The sequence below is a fragment of the Pseudorca crassidens genome, chromosome 17, assembly GCF_039906515.1.
Source record: "Pseudorca crassidens isolate mPseCra1 chromosome 17, mPseCra1.hap1, whole genome shotgun sequence".
NCBI lineage: Eukaryota > Metazoa > Chordata > Mammalia > Artiodactyla > Delphinidae > Pseudorca > Pseudorca crassidens.
In genome coordinates, this window is record NC_090312.1 from 3,304,046 (window position 1) to 3,321,564 (window position 17,519).

At 57.1% G+C, this 17,519-nt stretch overlaps 1 protein-coding gene across 4 annotated transcripts in view; it reads left to right on the plus strand.

The window, feature by feature from the left end:
- SLC45A4 (solute carrier family 45 member 4) overlaps nucleotides 1–17,519 on the plus strand; it is a 79,107-nt gene that overhangs the window by 57,161 nt on the left and 4,427 nt on the right. Inside the window, exons 3-8 of one of the 4 annotated variants that reach the window (XM_067712779.1) lie at nucleotides 7,406–7,594; nucleotides 8,934–9,113; nucleotides 9,827–10,860; nucleotides 11,614–11,713; nucleotides 12,812–13,023; nucleotides 14,394–16,309. In XM_067712779.1, coding sequence (XP_067568880.1) covers nucleotides 7,406–7,594; nucleotides 8,934–9,113; nucleotides 9,827–10,860; nucleotides 11,614–11,713; nucleotides 12,812–13,023; nucleotides 14,394–14,756 — 2,078 coding nt within the window. In that variant the 3' untranslated portion in view covers nucleotides 14,757–16,309. Of the gene's footprint in view, nucleotides 1–7,405; nucleotides 7,595–8,933; nucleotides 9,114–9,826; nucleotides 10,861–11,613; nucleotides 11,714–12,811; nucleotides 13,024–14,393; nucleotides 16,310–17,519 lie in introns of those variants that run through there. The other 3 variants (XM_067712780.1, XM_067712782.1, XM_067712781.1) reach the window with 3 other exon arrangements.

The window sequence follows — 17,519 nt, forward strand, 5'->3', positions numbered from 1 at the left end:
GCGGCTGTCGGAAGGACAGGCTGGAGCTGGTGGGGGCGGAGGGCAGAGCTGAAGGGGCAGGTGGGTCGAGGGTCTGACTCCCTGCCAGCCCCGAGCCATGTCCCTCGGTCTCTCAGGGTCGGTGCGCTGGTGGAGGTGGCCGAGGCTCCGGGGAGCCTGCAAAGCAGGTAATCCGTACGTACCTGCAGCCCCTGCAGCTCCCCCTTGAGGCGGCCAGCGCTCTGGGTGGTGAGAAGCCTGGTGATGGTGGTGTTTCTGGGCGAGCAGGACACAGGTTTGGGGTGAATTGCTAACCAGCACCCAGCTTGACAACTTTCCTAATGAGTTCCTAAGAGTCACTTTAAATTGCGTGTCCGTTTTAATTTCAGTTATGTGCGTGTTTTCAGAGACGGTGGACAGAAATTGCCAGTTTACATCTGTGAAGCTCGTACCTCACCCTCGTACTGTCACACGGGTCAGAGGTCACCTCTGCGTCTAAGGGGATGTGGCCGCAGAGCACAGGCTCCCCCGACAGCCCTGCCCCGAAAGGCCACCTTCATCAAACTTAGCACAGGGCACAGCTCGGTGCAAAGGAGCCTTTTGGGGGGAGCGGGCGGGCACTGCAGCCCGAGCAGAGTCATATGGAATGGAGTCTGACTCTGGTGACGCGCACTTGAACCTCAGAAACTGCGTGCGGGCTGAGCCGCGCTCTTAACCCGGGCAGGGCAGTGTCCTCAGCGCAGCAGCTCCTTGGGCAAAGTACACACACGACGGCCAGCAGGCACAGGGGCCCCGGGAATGTAAATGCCGCTGCCCGAGGGGAACCGGCAGTGGGTCAGCCTGTCGGGTGCTGAAGCGTGAGCTGCCACGTGAGGGCCCTTTGGGCTCCTGTCGCGGTCCCGGGGCAGTGCAGACTGCTCACGCCGTGCTCCCTCCCAGGGAGGGGCGAGAAGCCCGGGTTTCCAGGGGACGCCTTCGGTGAAGATGGCTTTCTCTGTCGCCTTGCATGGCCAGCCTCTCCACGCATGTCCATGTCGTAGCGTGTACTTGGGAAGAGCACAGGCTTTCCATCGGCCAGACCCTGTGGGTCCTACATTTGCCGGCCCGGTCAGTCAGGGGTGGGCGGTGGGCACTTAGCAGCCAAGGGCGAGCTGGGGCCGGGGCACGTCTCCCAGGCACTCCCTGTGTCCTCTGTGGTCCGTCTTCAGTTGCTCCCGTCTGACGCAGAGCCTTGCAGCTCACAGACGTTCACAGAATGTTTGTGTAGGCCAGAGAGAGAGAGAGTGTGGACAAGCAGTTCTCTTGTGACCAGGCCCTGTAGCCCCTCTCAGCACATGGTCGCCACTGTGGTAATGAGCCCATGGCCAGCAGCAGGCACTTGGCCACTGTCTGTGCCCCTCCAGCTAAGAGGCCGAATCTTCAAGGAACAGTTTTATCCGTGCAGTTTCCCCTCTAGTGCCTGTCAGCACTAGAGAGCAGCCAGAGTAGAAGGCCGGGCACCCGGTGAGCTTCTCGTTGTGTTTTATGGCTTTTGCCCTGAAGATTGGCCTCACATGATGCCGCCCAGAGGGGCTAAAACACAGCTGGGTACCCGAACCCAAGGGCAGAGTGGGAGCTGGGGAACCCCTAATCCCATGTGTCATCTCTGCTCGTATCTCTTGGCAATTCCTGAAATGGGACAGATTTTTGCTAAAGCTAAAAAAGCAGGGAGACGGTTTTGAGTCCGAGTCCAGCCAAGTTAATTGTTTGTTAAAACAAAAGTATCAACGGTGGTAAAACCCGAGAGGGACTGGGTAGGATGAGTGCGTCTCCTAAAGTTGGCTTCTCTACTTCTTGTTATGTATTAGTGTTGATCTCATTTAAAACAGACACTCTTATGTGCTGGATTTGTGAACAGTACGAATGTATCTCATCCCACCAATGTCAGGACAAAATTACTTTTTTATACTCATTTCTTTTTCAAAACAGAGATCCTGAATATAAGGATAACAGTCCAGCATTTTGTCAGTGTTTTTCAAAATTGACGTATTTTAAGATCACGTTATTCCTAAGTAATGTTCAAAGAGTGATGGGTAATCTGGATAGATACTTTTTTCTTGTATTTTCTCCTAGGAAAACTTCTAAAAGGCAAAAGCTTAACCAATAAGAGTATCAAATCAAATGTCAAGAAAGTATTTCCAGTGTCAGGACAATAAACGCATGTGCCTCAAGTTAAGCTGCAAAAATTTGTTATTAATTTCTTGGGTTTTTAAGCTCTGAAATACATATCAAGTTAAACTCAGTCATGGCTGTTCTAAGACGTACTTAAGGAGAGAAGGAATCTTTGTGTTCATTTTTTATATGTGTTTTATACCTGCGTATCTGTGCAGAAACGCTTTTACCAGAATTATTCATCAAAGTCCAGTTATTGACCTTTGTGTGTGGGGGAAATACATCATTGTTCATCAGAGGAATGTAACAGAATATAGTCTCTGCCACACATCGTTTTATAATGTCTACGCTACAACTCAATACTATTAGGCATTTGGGGAGAAAAGAAAACGGAAAACATGACCTTCACTCCAGAGAAAACGCCACAAGGCACCTGACCCCAATATGATGACTTGTGTTGGAATCATCAGACACGTTCTGACTCTGCTCGGGGGCATAAAGGAAAACAGGCTCCAGGTGGAGAGTAGAAGATCTCAACAGAGAAATAGAAGCTATTTAAAAATCTGGAATTGAAAAATGCAGTATCTGAAATAAAAATTAACCTTAGGGATGAGAGAAGATTCAGTGCACTAAGAAATTGGTCTGTAGAAATGACTTAACATGAAGAACAGAGAGAACAAAGGTTGAAGAAAGAAATGAGCAGAGCTTCAGGAAGCAGTGGGACAGTGTCTGATATACGTGTAATTGGAGCCCCGGAAGAGAGGAAAGAGAACGGGGCATCAAAATGTGAAGTAAGAAATAACTGAAAACCTCCTAAGTTTGGTGGAAGCTTATATCTACAGCTTCGTGAAGCAGGATGAACGTAAAGAGAGCCTCGCTTAGGCTCACCATGGTCAAACTGCTGAAAAGCAGCAACAGGGGAAATCTCGAGGCACCAGAGGAAGAAAAGATGTGTATGTAGTCATGTGGGCTACAGCCTCCTCAGAAGACAGTGGAACCGTGCCTTCAAGTTCTGGCGGGGAGAGGAGTTGACCCAGAGTTCTGTATCCAGCAAAAATATCCATTAGGAACAAAAAGTGAAGTCGAGAGAATTTAGGTAAATTCTAAGAGCATTTGTCATCAGCAGACTCTGTAGGAAATGCTGAAGAAGCCAAAAACAGCTCTTCAGGCTGAAGAGAAGTGATAGCACACGGACACTGGGACCTCGAGGAGGAAGAAGGAAGGGTACGGAAATGGTAAGACGGGTGGTAAAGATAAAAGACCAGCTTCCTATTAATTCTTCTAAAATGAATGACTGTTTCAGGTAAAACTCACAGCACAGCGTGGGGTTTATCGTGTCTGCACGTGAAACGTATGTTCCAGCTTCAACGTAAAGGGGCTTGGGGTCAACGGGCACAGACAGTCACTAATTTCTTATGTGATGTGAACGATATCCACTAATAGACTGAAAGCTGACATGTAAGGCAGTCTCTAGAGCAGGCACTACAAAATGATGCTAAAATGCCCACGTGTAAATTAAAATGGAAGGTGGAGAAATAGTTAACCAAAAGAAGGCAGGAACAAGAGGAACGGAGACCCCAGGAGGGGGCAGACAGGAAGCAGGTAGCAAAACGGCAGCCCTGACGTCACCCACGCGAGCAGCTACTCGAAACGCAAGTGACGAAACACGCCAGCGAGGAGACACACCAGAGTGGGTGGAAGAGCAAGACCTGCCCATCTTCTTGTAAAACACCGTGACTGACGCAGAGGGTTGAGGTGAAAAGGTGGGAACAGGCAGCCTGAGTCGGCTGGGGGGAGTATTAAGCCCAGATAAAGGGGGCTTCAGATACAGACGAAGCACTGCTGGGGGTACAGAGGGCAGCTCACAGGACGGAAGGGTGGGCTCAGGAGTGAGGTGCCTGTGCTTCTGAGGAACAGAGCCTAAGACACGGGTGAGGCAAGGACAGGCAGAATCCAACAGTCATTCGCGGTCATTGTTGGGAAATTTCACACCCCTCTTTCCTCAGTAATAGGGCCGACTGAGCACAACTCAGGAGACGGACAAACCCTGGACGACACACAACCGCGCTGCATCTAGAGCAGGGGTTGGCAGGCGGTTCCTGTTGGGGCCAGAGTGAATGTTCCTGGCGCTCTGGCCGCGTGTCTGCAGCAGCTCCAAGCTCTGCCATGGAGCTCAAAGCAGCCGTTCATCAGCGGACAAGTGTGGCCTCGTTCCAATAAAACTTTATTTACAGACACTTTTTACATGTCAGGAAATGTGCTTACTTTGATCTTTTTCGACCATTAAAAAACGTAGCAACCTTCTTAACAAAATGGGGCCACAGAGTTGCTCAGTCGTGTTCCAGAGCATTGACCTTGAGAAGGAGACGGGTTGGAACGAACACCTGTCCTCTGGGCAGCGTTGGGATGACAGTGGGGCCCTGCTGGCCGCCCTGCCCAGCAGCCTCCCTCCGGCCACGCCGAGCCGAGGTGCCAGGAGGGATCCAGTGCTGACTCCTCCCGTGTCCCCGACACCCGGGCAGGTGCGACGGATGATGCTGCAGGTCCCGCAACTCCCGTCCCTTGTCCCCTGTGAGAGGCCCGGCCGGGCTCGCAGGGCCTTCTGCTCTGTAAAGAGCTCCACCTGCCATGGCCAGAGAAACACCCACCCCCTCTGCCCCCGCCGCCCGGCACCCCATCCGCTTCTCTCCCTCAGACTCAAGGGTGCTGCCCTCCCGACCCCTCAGTCCCTGAAGCGCCACGGGTCACCCTGAGATGCTTGTCGCCTGGTGAGTTTGCTGATGCCCGTCTCCCTGGGACTGGAAGCTGCCGAGGCCAGGAACCACCGCTCCCCCCCTGCATAGCAAGCACAGCCGGCCCCAGGGGTGCTGTGAGCCCAGTCTCCCTGCTCCTGGACAGTGCTGAGTGCGTTCGGCACCGGGAGCCAAGATGACTGATGCCAGGAGGCATGTGTGTGGTGGGCTGGCTGGGGGTGGGGAAGGTGGCCTGGGGCAGATGGTAGGCCTGGCGGGTGAAGGCATCGGGGGGTGGGGTGGCCAACCACAGCTGAAGATCAGACCCGGGCTGGGGGCTGGCCAGCAGCAGTGCGCAGGGTCAGAGGTCGGTGGTTGGGGTCTTCAGGCTGACCCCGCTGCAGGGGCACCTCGGGTTTGGTTCAGTTCAACTGTTGTTGGTACCTCTGTGGGTCTCCACCCTCAGAGATGCCCGTCTCTTGGGATCGCATACAGGTGGTTCAGCAGCTGTGGACTTACAGCAGTGGTGGTGAGCCCTGGTGAGTGGGAGCCTCCTGGGTGGGTGACCCGTCAGAGTTCTAAGAGGTACCAGGTAGGGAGGTGAGAGTCAGCAGGTGCAGAAGCCCAGAACACTTCCTTGTGCCTGAAGCAGGAGGGCCAGGCCCCCAGGGGAGACGGCAGGCACACGTGCCTGCGTGTGCGCAAGTGCATGCGTGCTGCAGCTCTGCACGGAGCCCCGTCACCAAGCTAGTCACCGTTCATTAGTAAAGTTGTGACATTTGAAAAACCCAACAATAGTTAAGAGTCTGTCCATTGGGGTAAAAATGCTTTCCTTTCTCTCTGAAACCGACTACACCACACGCGCTAAATGGTTTTGTGAGGGAGCTGTTTTTGAGAAGCCTGATGCTTCGACACTGTGCGTTCTTGAGCATAGGAAGTGTCGCCGCGGCCGATGTGGCCGGTACCGCTGTCGTTTCCCCAGTGCCTGACTTTGACAGTGAACGCCGAAGACCCGGGCCTACCATGTAAACCACCGCTTGTCAGCAGAGCACACTCGGCGAGCTTCTCATTTCCTGAAACACCAGTGCGTTCTGCTGACTTGAATCAGGAACAGAATTCGCCCTTCCTAAGGTTCTGTGTGGTGTAAAGGTCGAGGCTGACACCTTGAATTCTAGGCTGAATGCATAAATATTTTAATGGGCACGTTAGCAACGATTTTGAAAGGTGCTTCCCTCCTCCTTTGAAAACGATTTCCTCCTCCTACACAGTTTATTTTTCCTAGTAGTTCAGCACAATATTCCGTTTCTCAGGGCCTTTGGTGGTGTAAGACATTAGCTAACAATCGCTGGGGTGCCAAGGCACGCTTTTATTTTTTTTATGTAAACTCTTCACTGAAGTATGACACACAGAGAAGGTGCATGGTCCAAGTCTCCAGCTGGGTGAGCTGTCACCAGGGACCCCCATCCAGATCAAGGTCAGAACACACCAGCCCGAAGCCCCTGCCCCTCCCCCGGGCGACCAGCACCCTGGCTTCTGCCAGCAGACACTCCTTTGGCCCCGTTGGACATCCTGTAAATGGAATCCACAGTGTGTGCCCTTGTGCACCCAGCATGTGCAGGATTCTGCCGTGTTGTCCTGCGTATGAATGAGACAGACTCAGTTTCTCGTTGTTCCAGTGGCGATGGGCGTTGGGTTTGTGTTATAGGGAGGAAGCATGTAGAGTGGGGTGGGGGGTACATAGACTTCGAAATCAGGCAGCCCTGGGTTTAAGTCCTAGGCTCCTACTTTTTCGCTCTGTGACCCAGGGCAGATTGCCTAGCTAAGCCTCTCTGAGCTTCAGATTTCCCGTCTGTGATATGGATACAGTGATCCCTGCCTCCCTGGGCAGTTAGGAGGATTAAGCGCCGGACACAGCCCCCTGGTTCCAGCTGGACACACACTGAGGCCGCCCCTCTTGCCGCCCCTCGGTAGCCGCTCAGAAGCCCACTGCTGGGGTCAGTTAGTGCGTCCGTGGCTGCAAGAACCCTCTGCAAACCCTCGTGGTTTAGATTTCAGCTGTGAGGCCCAGGATCCCGGGAGCGGAGCGTCAGCCCCCCGCCCGCCTTGTTGTGGGCTGACGGGCTCAGTGCCTGGTTCCCGAGGGTGGCGTTGAGCAGCCCCTGAGACCCCAGGCCCCGGTCAGTGCCAGAGGAGTGAGAGGGTCTTGCCCTCGTGCCGCTGCCCTGCAGGTGCCTCTCCATGTGTGCATGGCGGCCCGGGCCCGCTGGGTCCTGTGCCCTGCACCGTACGCTGTGTGCCCGCCTGCCGAGTGCGCCCTGGGCAGGTTCCAGGACACGGGCTCTTCAGCCCAGGTCTGGCCTCGGGCCACCTGATGCTTCACCGTCGGGCTTTGGCTGATTTCAGACACCGGGCCTGGCAGGTGGGGACGTCTGGCTGGGGGCTCTCTAGCTGGTAGGGGTGTGTGCGCGCGGCCCGAGCTGCCTGGGGCAGGCGGTCTGCAGCGCGCCCGCCCGCGTGTGTAACGGCCCGCGTGTCTGTTGCAGGCCTTCCGGAGCAGTACTACAGCCTCACCTGGTTCCTGAGCCCCATCCTTGGCCTCGTCTTCACCCCCCTCATCGGCTCCGCGAGTGACCGGTGCACCCTAAGCTGGGGCCGCCGGCGGCCTTTCATCCTCGTGCTCTGCGTGGGCGTGCTCTTTGGAGTGGCACTTTTCCTTAACGGCTCTGCCATCGGTGAGTGTCCTGCAGAGCCCTGCCTGGGACTCGATAAGATGCGCATGTTTAAAGAATTTAGACCGGCTGGTCCCGGACTGGGCAGCTGTGCAGAGCCCTGGGCGCCCGGGCGGTGGCCAGGCCACGGGCCCCACGTGGGAACGCCGTGGGAACCTGTTCTCAGGGAGCGTTTCCTGTTGTGATCCGTTTGTTTTTAATGCGTATCTGACACCACGTCCTGTTTCCAGCATTATTTCAGAAATTATCTTTTCTCTTTTTTTTTTTCTCCTTTTCTTAGGCTTGGTATTGAAAATGTCCAGACCTAGTGTGATACTTCTTTGTTTGTTTCTTTCGTGTACTCGTGGTTTGTTTTGCTTCTTTTTGTTGTTGTTTTGTTTTCAAGTAAAACAGCTACATGTGGGAAAATAGCTTTTGCTTGAGAGCAACCGCCAGCACTGGTGAAAAACAAAACCCTGTTTTCTGGCAACGACTTTGTAAGTCGAAGGCTTGATCCGTGTTCTGACATAGGCGAGCCTGCCCCGAGTCCGCATCGGTTCAGGCGGGGGTCACTGATGCTAGGAGGCTCAGGAACTGGGGAGGGCGGCGCAGAAAGAAAACTTTGCTCAGCTGCTCAGAGGCTGCCTGCGTGAGGCCGCCTGGGGCGAGCTTAGTGCCAGCTTGGTGGGGGCGGCCGAGGAAGGCCTCCCTGAGCTGAGCGCCCACCCACCTCCCCTCCATCCAGATGCCCCCGGATCAGGAGTCCGGGGGTGCCGCCCTCCTGGCACCAGCGGACACAGTTTAGAGGGCCTGTTGCGGCTTTCTCGAGGACCTGTGTGTGCAGGTGGACCCGGCCCGCTGTGGCCCAAACGCAGCGGCTCGGAGCTCCGGCCTGGTGCCCTCTGTCTTGCTGCACCTGTGTTGCTCCCGGGCATTGCCGGGTCCAGGTAGCCAGCAGGTCCCCTGCCCTCAAGCAGGGAGGGTGTGTCTGAGACCCGCCTCATCTGCAGAGCTCAGGGGCTGGTCCTGGGTTCCAGACCATGAGCCCAGTGCCCCCTCATCACTTTTGTGCACAGAGTGCCCCTCGGTCCCACGGCGGTGAATCCAGTAAAACCAGCTTTAGCTCAGCTGTCAGGGGAGCAGGTTGGTCTCTGGGTTCAGGGCCAGACTCACCTGAGGCAGGTGCGTGATTACGGCTCACAGCCTCCTTCCCAGAGCCAGGAAAGACAAAACTCTCCTTCCGTAAGGAGAGGCTGTGCCGAGGAGCACGTGCCCTTCGGGCTGGGGCGGGAGGCCGCTGTCTCCCCGGGAGGTCACTGCCTGCGACTGGGCTGAGATCGGCTGCTCCTTTGTGCCCTGTCAGGTCTGTCCCTCGGCGATGTCCCCACCCGGCAGCCCATTGGCATCGTCCTCACGGTGCTGGGGGTGGTGGTCCTGGATTTCAGCGCTGACGCCACCGAGGGGCCCATCCGCGCCTACCTGCTGGACGTGGCGGACAGTGAGGAGCAGGACATGGCCCTCAACATCCATGCCTTCTCTGCCGGTGAGCGCGCCCTGCCCCGCCCGTCCCCAGGCCCCGGCCCCCCGTTCGCCGCACCCCGGTCCTTACCCGGCTCGTCTGAGGTCGGCAGGGCTGGTGGAGGCTGCTCCCATGGCCTCCGCGTGAGGCTTTTTTGTCTCAGACGCTGGTGGGCGAGGCAGTGAGCTGAGCTCCTGGCAGGGCCAGGTGACTGTGGTCTGGGGGTGGGGGACATGCTAGCCGGGCGGCCCCAGTCCAGGGCCCTGTGCTGGCCGCCCCCTGCAGTCGGGCAGCTTTCCCATCCGACGGGAATGTGGGAATGTGAGTTCAGGGGATGGCGGGGAGCGCGGAGAGCATTCCCCGGGCGGGCAGGCGCCCGTTTCTGTCCCAATTCATGAAGCAGGAACCTGTCAGGTCAGGATTCCGAACCCGGGCTCAGGTGTCGTTCCTCATGTCCTTGTTCCTCCCGTTTTCTCTGAGTGGCGGCCCTGGACCCCAGTGTGTGTGTGTGTGTGTGTGTGTGTGTGTGTGTGTGTGTGTGTGTGTGTGTGTGTGGACCCGTGTGTGTGTGTGTGTGTGGACCCGTGTGTGTGTGTGTGGACCCATGTGTGTGTGTGTGGACCCATGTGTGTGTGCGCGTGTATGTGTGCGTGTGTGTGTAATGGGGGTGTTGAACTCCCGTCTGGGTTCCCCCTGGCTCGGCTCGCCGCTCACTACCACCCTTCCCCTTCCCTCAGGCCTTGGCGGGGCCATCGGCTACGTGCTGGGGGGACTGGACTGGACCCAGACCTTCTTGGGCTCCTGGTTCCGGACGCAGAACGAGGTGCTCTTCTTCTTCGCGGCCATTGTGTTCTCGGTGTCGGTGGCCCTGCACCTGTTCAGCATCGACGAGGAGCAGTATGGCCCCCAGCAGGAGCGCAGCGTGGACGCGGCCGAGGCCCCGGCCCCCGGCCCCCGTGCCAGCGCCCTGGACGGCGGTGCCCTGTTCCCGGACGAGGTGCAGTCAGCGCACGAGCTGGCCCTGGACTACCTGGACGCGGGCATCGTGCGCAGCAAGAGCGACTCGGTGCTGCACGTGCCGGACGCCGCGCTGGGCCTGGAGCCCGAGCTGCTCTTCTTGCACGACATTGAGCCATCCATCTTCCACGACGCCTCCTACCCTGGCACTCCCTGCAGCACCAGCCAGGAGCTCGCCCGGGCCCGGCCGCCCCGCCTGCCCCCGCTGCTCTGCGAACCCGCCGGGGAGGACGAGACCCTGCTGGAGAACCACCTGAGCACGGCTGGGCTCCCCAACGGAGGCAGCTCCCCACCCCACGGCGGCCTCGGCGGCTGCAGCCGGGTGGACGTGAAGCCCACGGCCACGGCGGGCTCCGGGCGTCGGCGTCGGCACATGTTCCGCCGGCAGGCCTCCAGCACCTTCTCCTACTACGGCAAGACCGGGTCCCACCGCTACCGCTACCGGCGCGCCAACGCCGTGGTCCTGATCAAGCCCTCGCGCAGCATGAGCGACCTGTACGACCTGCAGAAGCGGCAGCGGCAGCGCTGCCGCCGCCGCAACCAGAGCGGGGCCACCACGTCCAGCGGGGACACAGAGAGCGAGGAGGGCGAGGGCGAGACCACTGTCCGGCTGCTCTGGCTGTCCATGCTGAAGATGCCCCAGGAGCTGGTGCGGCTCTGCCTCTGCCACCTGCTCACCTGGTTCTCCGTCATCGCTGAGGCCGTGTTCTACACCGACTTCATGGGCCAGGTCATCTTTGAGGGGGACCCCAAGGTGAGCGCCCGGGCACTTGGGGGGGGCGGAGCCTGGTTGTGGTGACAGCCTGGTTCCCTGGCGCCCAGCAGGCCGCCCCCAAAGCTGCAGGGGTGCATGGTGGGCCGCCAGCCAGCGTGCAGCCCTGCTGACACGGTCGGGAATCGTCATGTGTGCCCGAGAGGGCATTCACACTGGGGTCCGCGGCGAGCAAACGGCAGGCTTCGGCAAGTACCGGAGCGCCGAGGAGCCAGAGGCAGGAAGGCCCACTCCCGCCGCGTACAGATGCCGTGCACAGACGCCGTGCACAGAGGGTTAAAGCAGCGATGTGTTGGCTTGTGGCCGGGCCAGCTGGGCATGGGTCCTAGTCCCCGTGGCGTCAGCTGACTTGCACCTGTGCCCGTGTCGCCCAGAGTCGGGCTGGGAGGTCTGAGATGGTCCCAGCGCAGACTCAGGCCTTCCCGCCCCACGTGGTCCTCACCGTCCTGTACTGTCTGAGCTGCTTCACGCGGCCTCTGGGCTCCAAGAGGGCAGAGGCAGGAGCTGTAGGTCGCATCTGCCAGAGGCGGGGCAGGAGCGAGGCTGGGGGGTGCAGACGATCTGCCACAGGTCCCGGCCTAGGCCACGGCTGCTCCTTCCTCCGTGCGGTGCTACCACAGTGCTGCACGGCTTGCCTGCAGCCGAGATGTAAATTTCCACGTCAGTGACCTCCTTTGCCCAGAGGTACAGCACTCTGTCCCCACCCCCTGAACCCCAGTCTCGTTTCTGCAACAGGCTCCATCCAACTCGACTGCATGGCAGGCCTACAACGCGGGCGTGAAGATGGGCTGCTGGGGCTTGGTCATCTACGCGGCCACCGGTGCGACTTGCTCGGGTAAGCGGCCCCCAGTCAGGTGAGCCGTTTGTCTGGACGTGCTCCATGACTGGAAAGACCGACGGGCATCCTGCTCTGTGGATGGCGGGCCCTGACCAGACAGGGCCACCCCTCAGGGACAGCAGCATAGAAATCCACTCATCCTCACCTTGGGAATAAGCCACCTTAGCCTGATACTGGGAACCGGTGTCCTGAGACCCGCCGTGGGCTGTCCTCTGGGCAGGCGCCTGCCCAGGCTCCTCGGGGAGGGGTCTGACCATGGCTCAGGGGGTGGCGGCACTGCAGGAGCTGTGCCCTCAGCCAGGGGGAGGTGAGGCAGGCATCCTGGGTCCTGCCTGAGCGCATACGGTATGTTTGGGCCCTGCCGGAGGTCAGGGTGGCTGGAGGAGACAAGCAGCCTTTCCCTGGGGTCAGCTGTGTCCTGGAGGATAGGGGGTGGGAGTGACAGGCTTCAGTCCCGGGAGCGACATGCTGGCACAGCTTCTGGAAACGAGGCAGAGCCGCAGTTAGGGGTCTCCTGGCTGAGCCTGGGCCGGGCCCCCTGCCTGTGCTCTTACCTGAGGATGACCAAGATAACAGCCAGGGGCAGCGGGCAGCCTTCATGACGGTCATAGTGCTGTCGATGCTTTAATAGAGGACTTCTCGGGAGAGCTGGGTCAGGAAGGGTGAGCAGGAGTCTGGAAGGGTGAGTCCTTCCAGACCCAGAGGGGGTGGGTGCTCGCGAGGAAAACCAGCAACAGCTCGGTCTTCGAGGCAGGACCAGGCACAGGGCCCAAGAGGGTGCCGAGTGGGCCTGGACTGGTGGAAGGATCAGGAAGGCCTGACCTTGCAGGGTAGGGAGGCCCCAGGGAGCTGCAGGACAGCACCAGGTCATGGGGTCTGGGACCAAGAGCTCCGCCTTCCTTCTGCGGTGCGGAGCCCCCGGCAGCCGAGTGGGGCACGGTGAGCTGTGGCCCGTTCGGGAGCACCATGTGGTGGCCTGGCGGGCAGAGAAGAGGGGCGGCCGCCTGCTCCTGGGCCGGGCTGAGCGCGGCGGTAGAGGGAGGGTAGCACGTGGGCGGTGCCTGGCAGTCACCGTGCTGGCCTGTCTCTCTGCAGCCCTGCTACAGAAGTACCTGGACAACTACGACCTGAGCATCAGGATCATCTACGTGCTGGGAACGCTGGGCTTCTCCATCGGCACAGCCGTGATGGCCATGTTCGCCAACGTCTACGTGGCCATGATCATGATCAGCACCATGGGCGTCGTCTCCATGAGCATCTCCTACTGCCCCTACGCCCTGCTCGGGCAGTACCACGACATTAAGGAGGTGCGTGGCCGGTGGGGGCATGGGGAGCTGGTGGGTGAGGTCCTGGGGCAGGGTCAGCAGCTGTGGGCGGCTCTGGGGTTCTCACCAGCCCTGCTGCATGGGACATTCCTGCTCACGTCTTCCCTCGCACTCGCACCCTCGGCCTGTGGCCTACCTGGGGTGGACTTCGTGTGTGTGGTCTCAGGTAGATCAGAACTTTTTGGCTTCCTCACAAAGGATGGGGATGGCCTTGTGACCCAGTGTCCCCCCCACACTGCCGTGCCGTGATCGTCATAAGTCAGGTGTCTGTCCGGGGGGATCTCTGTGTTCTCTTCCATGGGTCTGTCTGTCCTTAGACAGGTGGTGCTTCACTGTCTTAAGTAGTTTTATAATAGGACCTGAAACCTCGTAGTATAAGTTCTTCAACTTGGTTCTTCAAGATTGTCTTGGGTATTCTTGACCATTTAAACGTTAGAATAAGCTTCTGGGGTTTTTTTTAATTGGAAACATACTGATTACATATATCAATTTAGAGAGAGTTCCAAGTTTATAGTATTGAGCCTTTATGATATTCCCTAAGTATGGTGTATTCTATTAATTGTTGTAGTATATTTATAGATTTTTCTGGGCTTTCTGCATACACAATCACATCATCCATGGATAATGAGCTTTATTTCTTGCTTTCCAATTCTTCTTAAAGACAATACTTATGTTTCTCATTTGTATTTCTTTTTAAATGAATTTATTTATTTTGGGCTGCGTTGGGTCTTCATTGCTGCACGCAGGCCTTTTCTAGCTGCGGCGAGAGGGGGTTACTCTTTGTTGCAGTCCTTGGGTTTCATTGCTGTGGCTTCTCGTCATGGAGCACGGGCTTTGGCGCGCGGGCTTCAGTAGTTGCGGCACGCAGGCTCAGTAGTTGCGGCTCGCGGGCTCTAGAGCGCAGGCTCAGTAGTTGTGGCACACGGGCTTAGTTGCACCGCGGCATGTGGGATCTTCCCGGACCAGGGCTCGAACCCGTGTCCTCTGCATTGGCGGGCAGATTCTTAACCACTGCGCCACCAGGGAAGCCCCTCCAGTTCTTTTTTTTCAAACATCTTTATTGGAGTATAATTGCTTCACAATGGTGTGTTAGTTTCTGCTGTATAACAAAGTGAGTCAGCTATATGTATACTCCAGTTCTTAATAGGTTTAATTTATTTTCCTTACCTTATCGCAATGGCCAGCACCTCCAGTACTATATGTTCGATAGAAGTCGGGTGAGGACGGGGACAGGCAGGCTGAGGGGAAGGCAGGTTTTGTGTCCAGGCTTCTGAGCTAATGTTCAAACCCTGGGAAGGATGATCGACAGCTTGACCCCCCGGCCCTCACGCCTGTGTCCTCCTCTCTTGCAGTACGTTCACCACAGCCCCGGGAACTCCAAGCGTGGCTTTGGCATAGACTGTGCCATCCTCTCCTGCCAGGTCTATATCTCCCAGATCCTGGTGGCCTCCGCCCTGGGCAGCGTGGTCGATGCGGTCGGGACTGTGCGCGTCATCCCTATGGTGGCCTCTGTGGGCTCTTTCCTGGGCTTCCTGACGGCCACCTTCCTGGTCATCTACCCAGAGGGGTCTGAAGAGGCCAAGGAAGAGCAGAAGGGCCTGTCTTCCCAGGCTCTGGGCGAAGGCGGGAGCAGCAGCATCGAGAAGCCCACGGTCCTGAAGCTGTCCCGGAAGGAGGGCCCGCAGCGGCTCGCGGAGACCCAGTCGATGGTCTGAGCCGCGCCCCGTGCACACACATTCCAGGGTGGGCAGGGAGGCGGGGAGGGCGGGGGACACCGCCCCTGCAGGCTGGCTGCTGTGGCCTTAGCGGCAGCGCAAACCAGAGTGGAGGCTCGGTAGTTGTAGGGTAGCTTTGCGCCACTGGGCAAAAATACCACGTTAATTACTTTTCCCACAATTAAAAAGAATCATTTGAAATCTTTTTTTTTAATTGAAAAGGATCTTTTAATTTCAACTTTGTCTTTTACTCTGCAGGTATATTATTCTGCATGGTTTAAAAGTATAAACCAGATTTACAACATATAGACCATAAGTGATTTAGAAAAACATAAGGATTTTGCATTTCTAAAGTTATAATTGAAAACAAAAAATATCTGATGTATTTTGCTATATCTTATCTGAATTCTTCAGATAGCAGTCATGTAGTCAGTGACTAAAACATTTTTATCAAATTTTTTTCCCTGTGGATGCCTACAGGTATTTGGACGTTCAGTCAGATCTCATCACATTTTGTTGGTGCTGCAGCTATTGGAGAGTATTTTTCTCTATGATTACTTTAGGAAAAAAAATTTTTTTTTCTTCTTTTTTTTTTTTTTCCCCGAAACTGTGGTTTTCTTGGAAGAACAGCATCTATCTCCTGTTTTCCTCAGAGTCTGCCGCATTGTGCCCGGGCAGCCCTGTTCGTGGGCGGCGGGCAACAGTAGTAGTGACACCAAAGCCAGGAGGAGGCAAGGCCCCCGGGTTCTCGTGGGGTGACCAGGGCAATTCACAAGGGCCAATTCCAGACCCCCCGCCCAGCAGGCTGGGATGGGCTGCCAGCGCCGGGGTAGCCCTTGAACTAGCAGACCTGCCCCTGCCTGCGGGCCTACCTGTGTGTGGCTGCCCGTGCCCAGCCCTCCTGCCCGTCGTCCTGTCCGAAGCTCCCTGGAGAGGCTCTGATTCTTGTGTTGCACTTTGATTTGTCTGTAAACCATTTGTGCGGGAAATCACGAGGGCAGAGCTCCCGGTGTGGCTCTGCCTCTGGCGCCCCACCACCAGGCCCACACGCCGGACACTCTGCACCCTTCTGACCTCTGCGCCTGCTCACCCCGCTGGCCACTGGAATCGGAGCCACCTCACGGTGAAGAAGTGGGTCTTGGGACGGAAGGAAGGTCCAGTCCACGGGTCAACTCGGCGCGGTGTTTCTAGTTTCAGCGGAGAACCAAACTCGGGCCCCGGGGAAGCACGGTCGTCACATGCTGCATCTGTTTGGAAATGCTTTTCAAACCACACTCTCTTTATAACTAAGCAGTTGCCGCTTTTCTTCTTTGGAACGGTCAGTCTAGGTTTACTGATCTCAGGAGAAAGAAGGGAGGCCTCCCGCCCATTACCCGGATAAAGTGAGAGAGGATGGTAATACTTCGCTGCCTCAAGTTGATGTTTTTTTAAATAAAGTACTTTAAAATGCATGAGAATCATGCTGCAATATGATCATTCTAAAGCAAACATATATTTCAAGATGAAGTTAAGCAGTTTTTAAATAAACTACTTGAATTTCCTGTGTGTTGAAAGGAGTAGCGGTATTTGATGTATTTGACCACAGCCTCTGGTCTTGCCCCGTCCGTTGCTGGTGGTACTTTGTAGGTTGTGGTTTGTGTCCAAGGAGCAGCGGTGCCTGTCCATGTCGGACGTGTCCACAGGCCACGTGTCCTCCCTCAGAAACCCAGGATCACAGAGAACCGACCAGAAGATGGGAGTGTTTTCGATGGCATCATAGCTGGAGCATGACCTTGGGAATCTCGTGCTTGGATGGGAAAGCCCTTCCCACCACTGGAGGCCCTCTCGGTGTTCCTGAGGCCCCCACTGGCCATCCGGTGTGTGCTTCTCAACACCCTCCCCCTCGCCTCCCGCTCCCCCCAGCCAAGCGGGTGCCCCCAGCAGGTCACTGACATGCAGTTCAGTGGCCTTCATAGCTTTCGGATGGTAGGTCCTCCTGCTGTGATTCGATCGCAGCCTGCGTTTAGCTGCTCCTCGAGGGTTCTCCTGGCAGCTAGAAAACAGGGAGGCCGGAGAGCATAGACTATATGGGGATGGTGGCGGGGATGGTGGGGAGAGGGCCACCCCTCGTGGGCCCACCCCTATCCACAGCCAGCGCTCCCTTCCAGACCCAGGGCCCTCAGGGCCCGGCTGGGGTTTGATTTATAGGAGCAAGAGGGGCTTGTGGCGAGACCACCACCTGGAAAGCGTGTTGACCCTGGAGATCCCAGCCTTAAAGTTGACCGTGATCTGCACCAGCGAAGACATCAAAGGACATTTGTTGAAGTCACTGTTAGGACAAGAACCACCTGGAAAGTGCTTGCGATAAAGGCCAGCAGGGAAGGGCGTGGCCGCTGCTGGCGGCTCCGGGCAGAAGCGAGTGTCCTGCCGTCGAGCTTTACAGATTTCAAAGCCTCTGGCTGTTTGTGACCAAAGTGTGTCTTACTGTGTCGGTCTGGGAGGGCAGGTGCCTTGTGGTCTGGATCGGGGGCAGCCATGGAGCCGGCCCGCAGCACTGCCCTCCCGGCCCCTCGCCTGGGAGCGAGCAGGCACCATCCTTGCAGTGAGGTTATTCCCAGGTCGCACTGACTTGAAGCTCTGTCGTCACCTTGTGTCTTAAGAGGAGCCGAGAGGCAGGGCGGGCGGGCTGCATGAGCGCGGTGGTTGCCGCCCATGGCTCAGGGGTGTGTCCTATCGCTGTACCTCAGGGCGACGTGGGGCGACTGCCCCAGAGCGGTGCTCTGT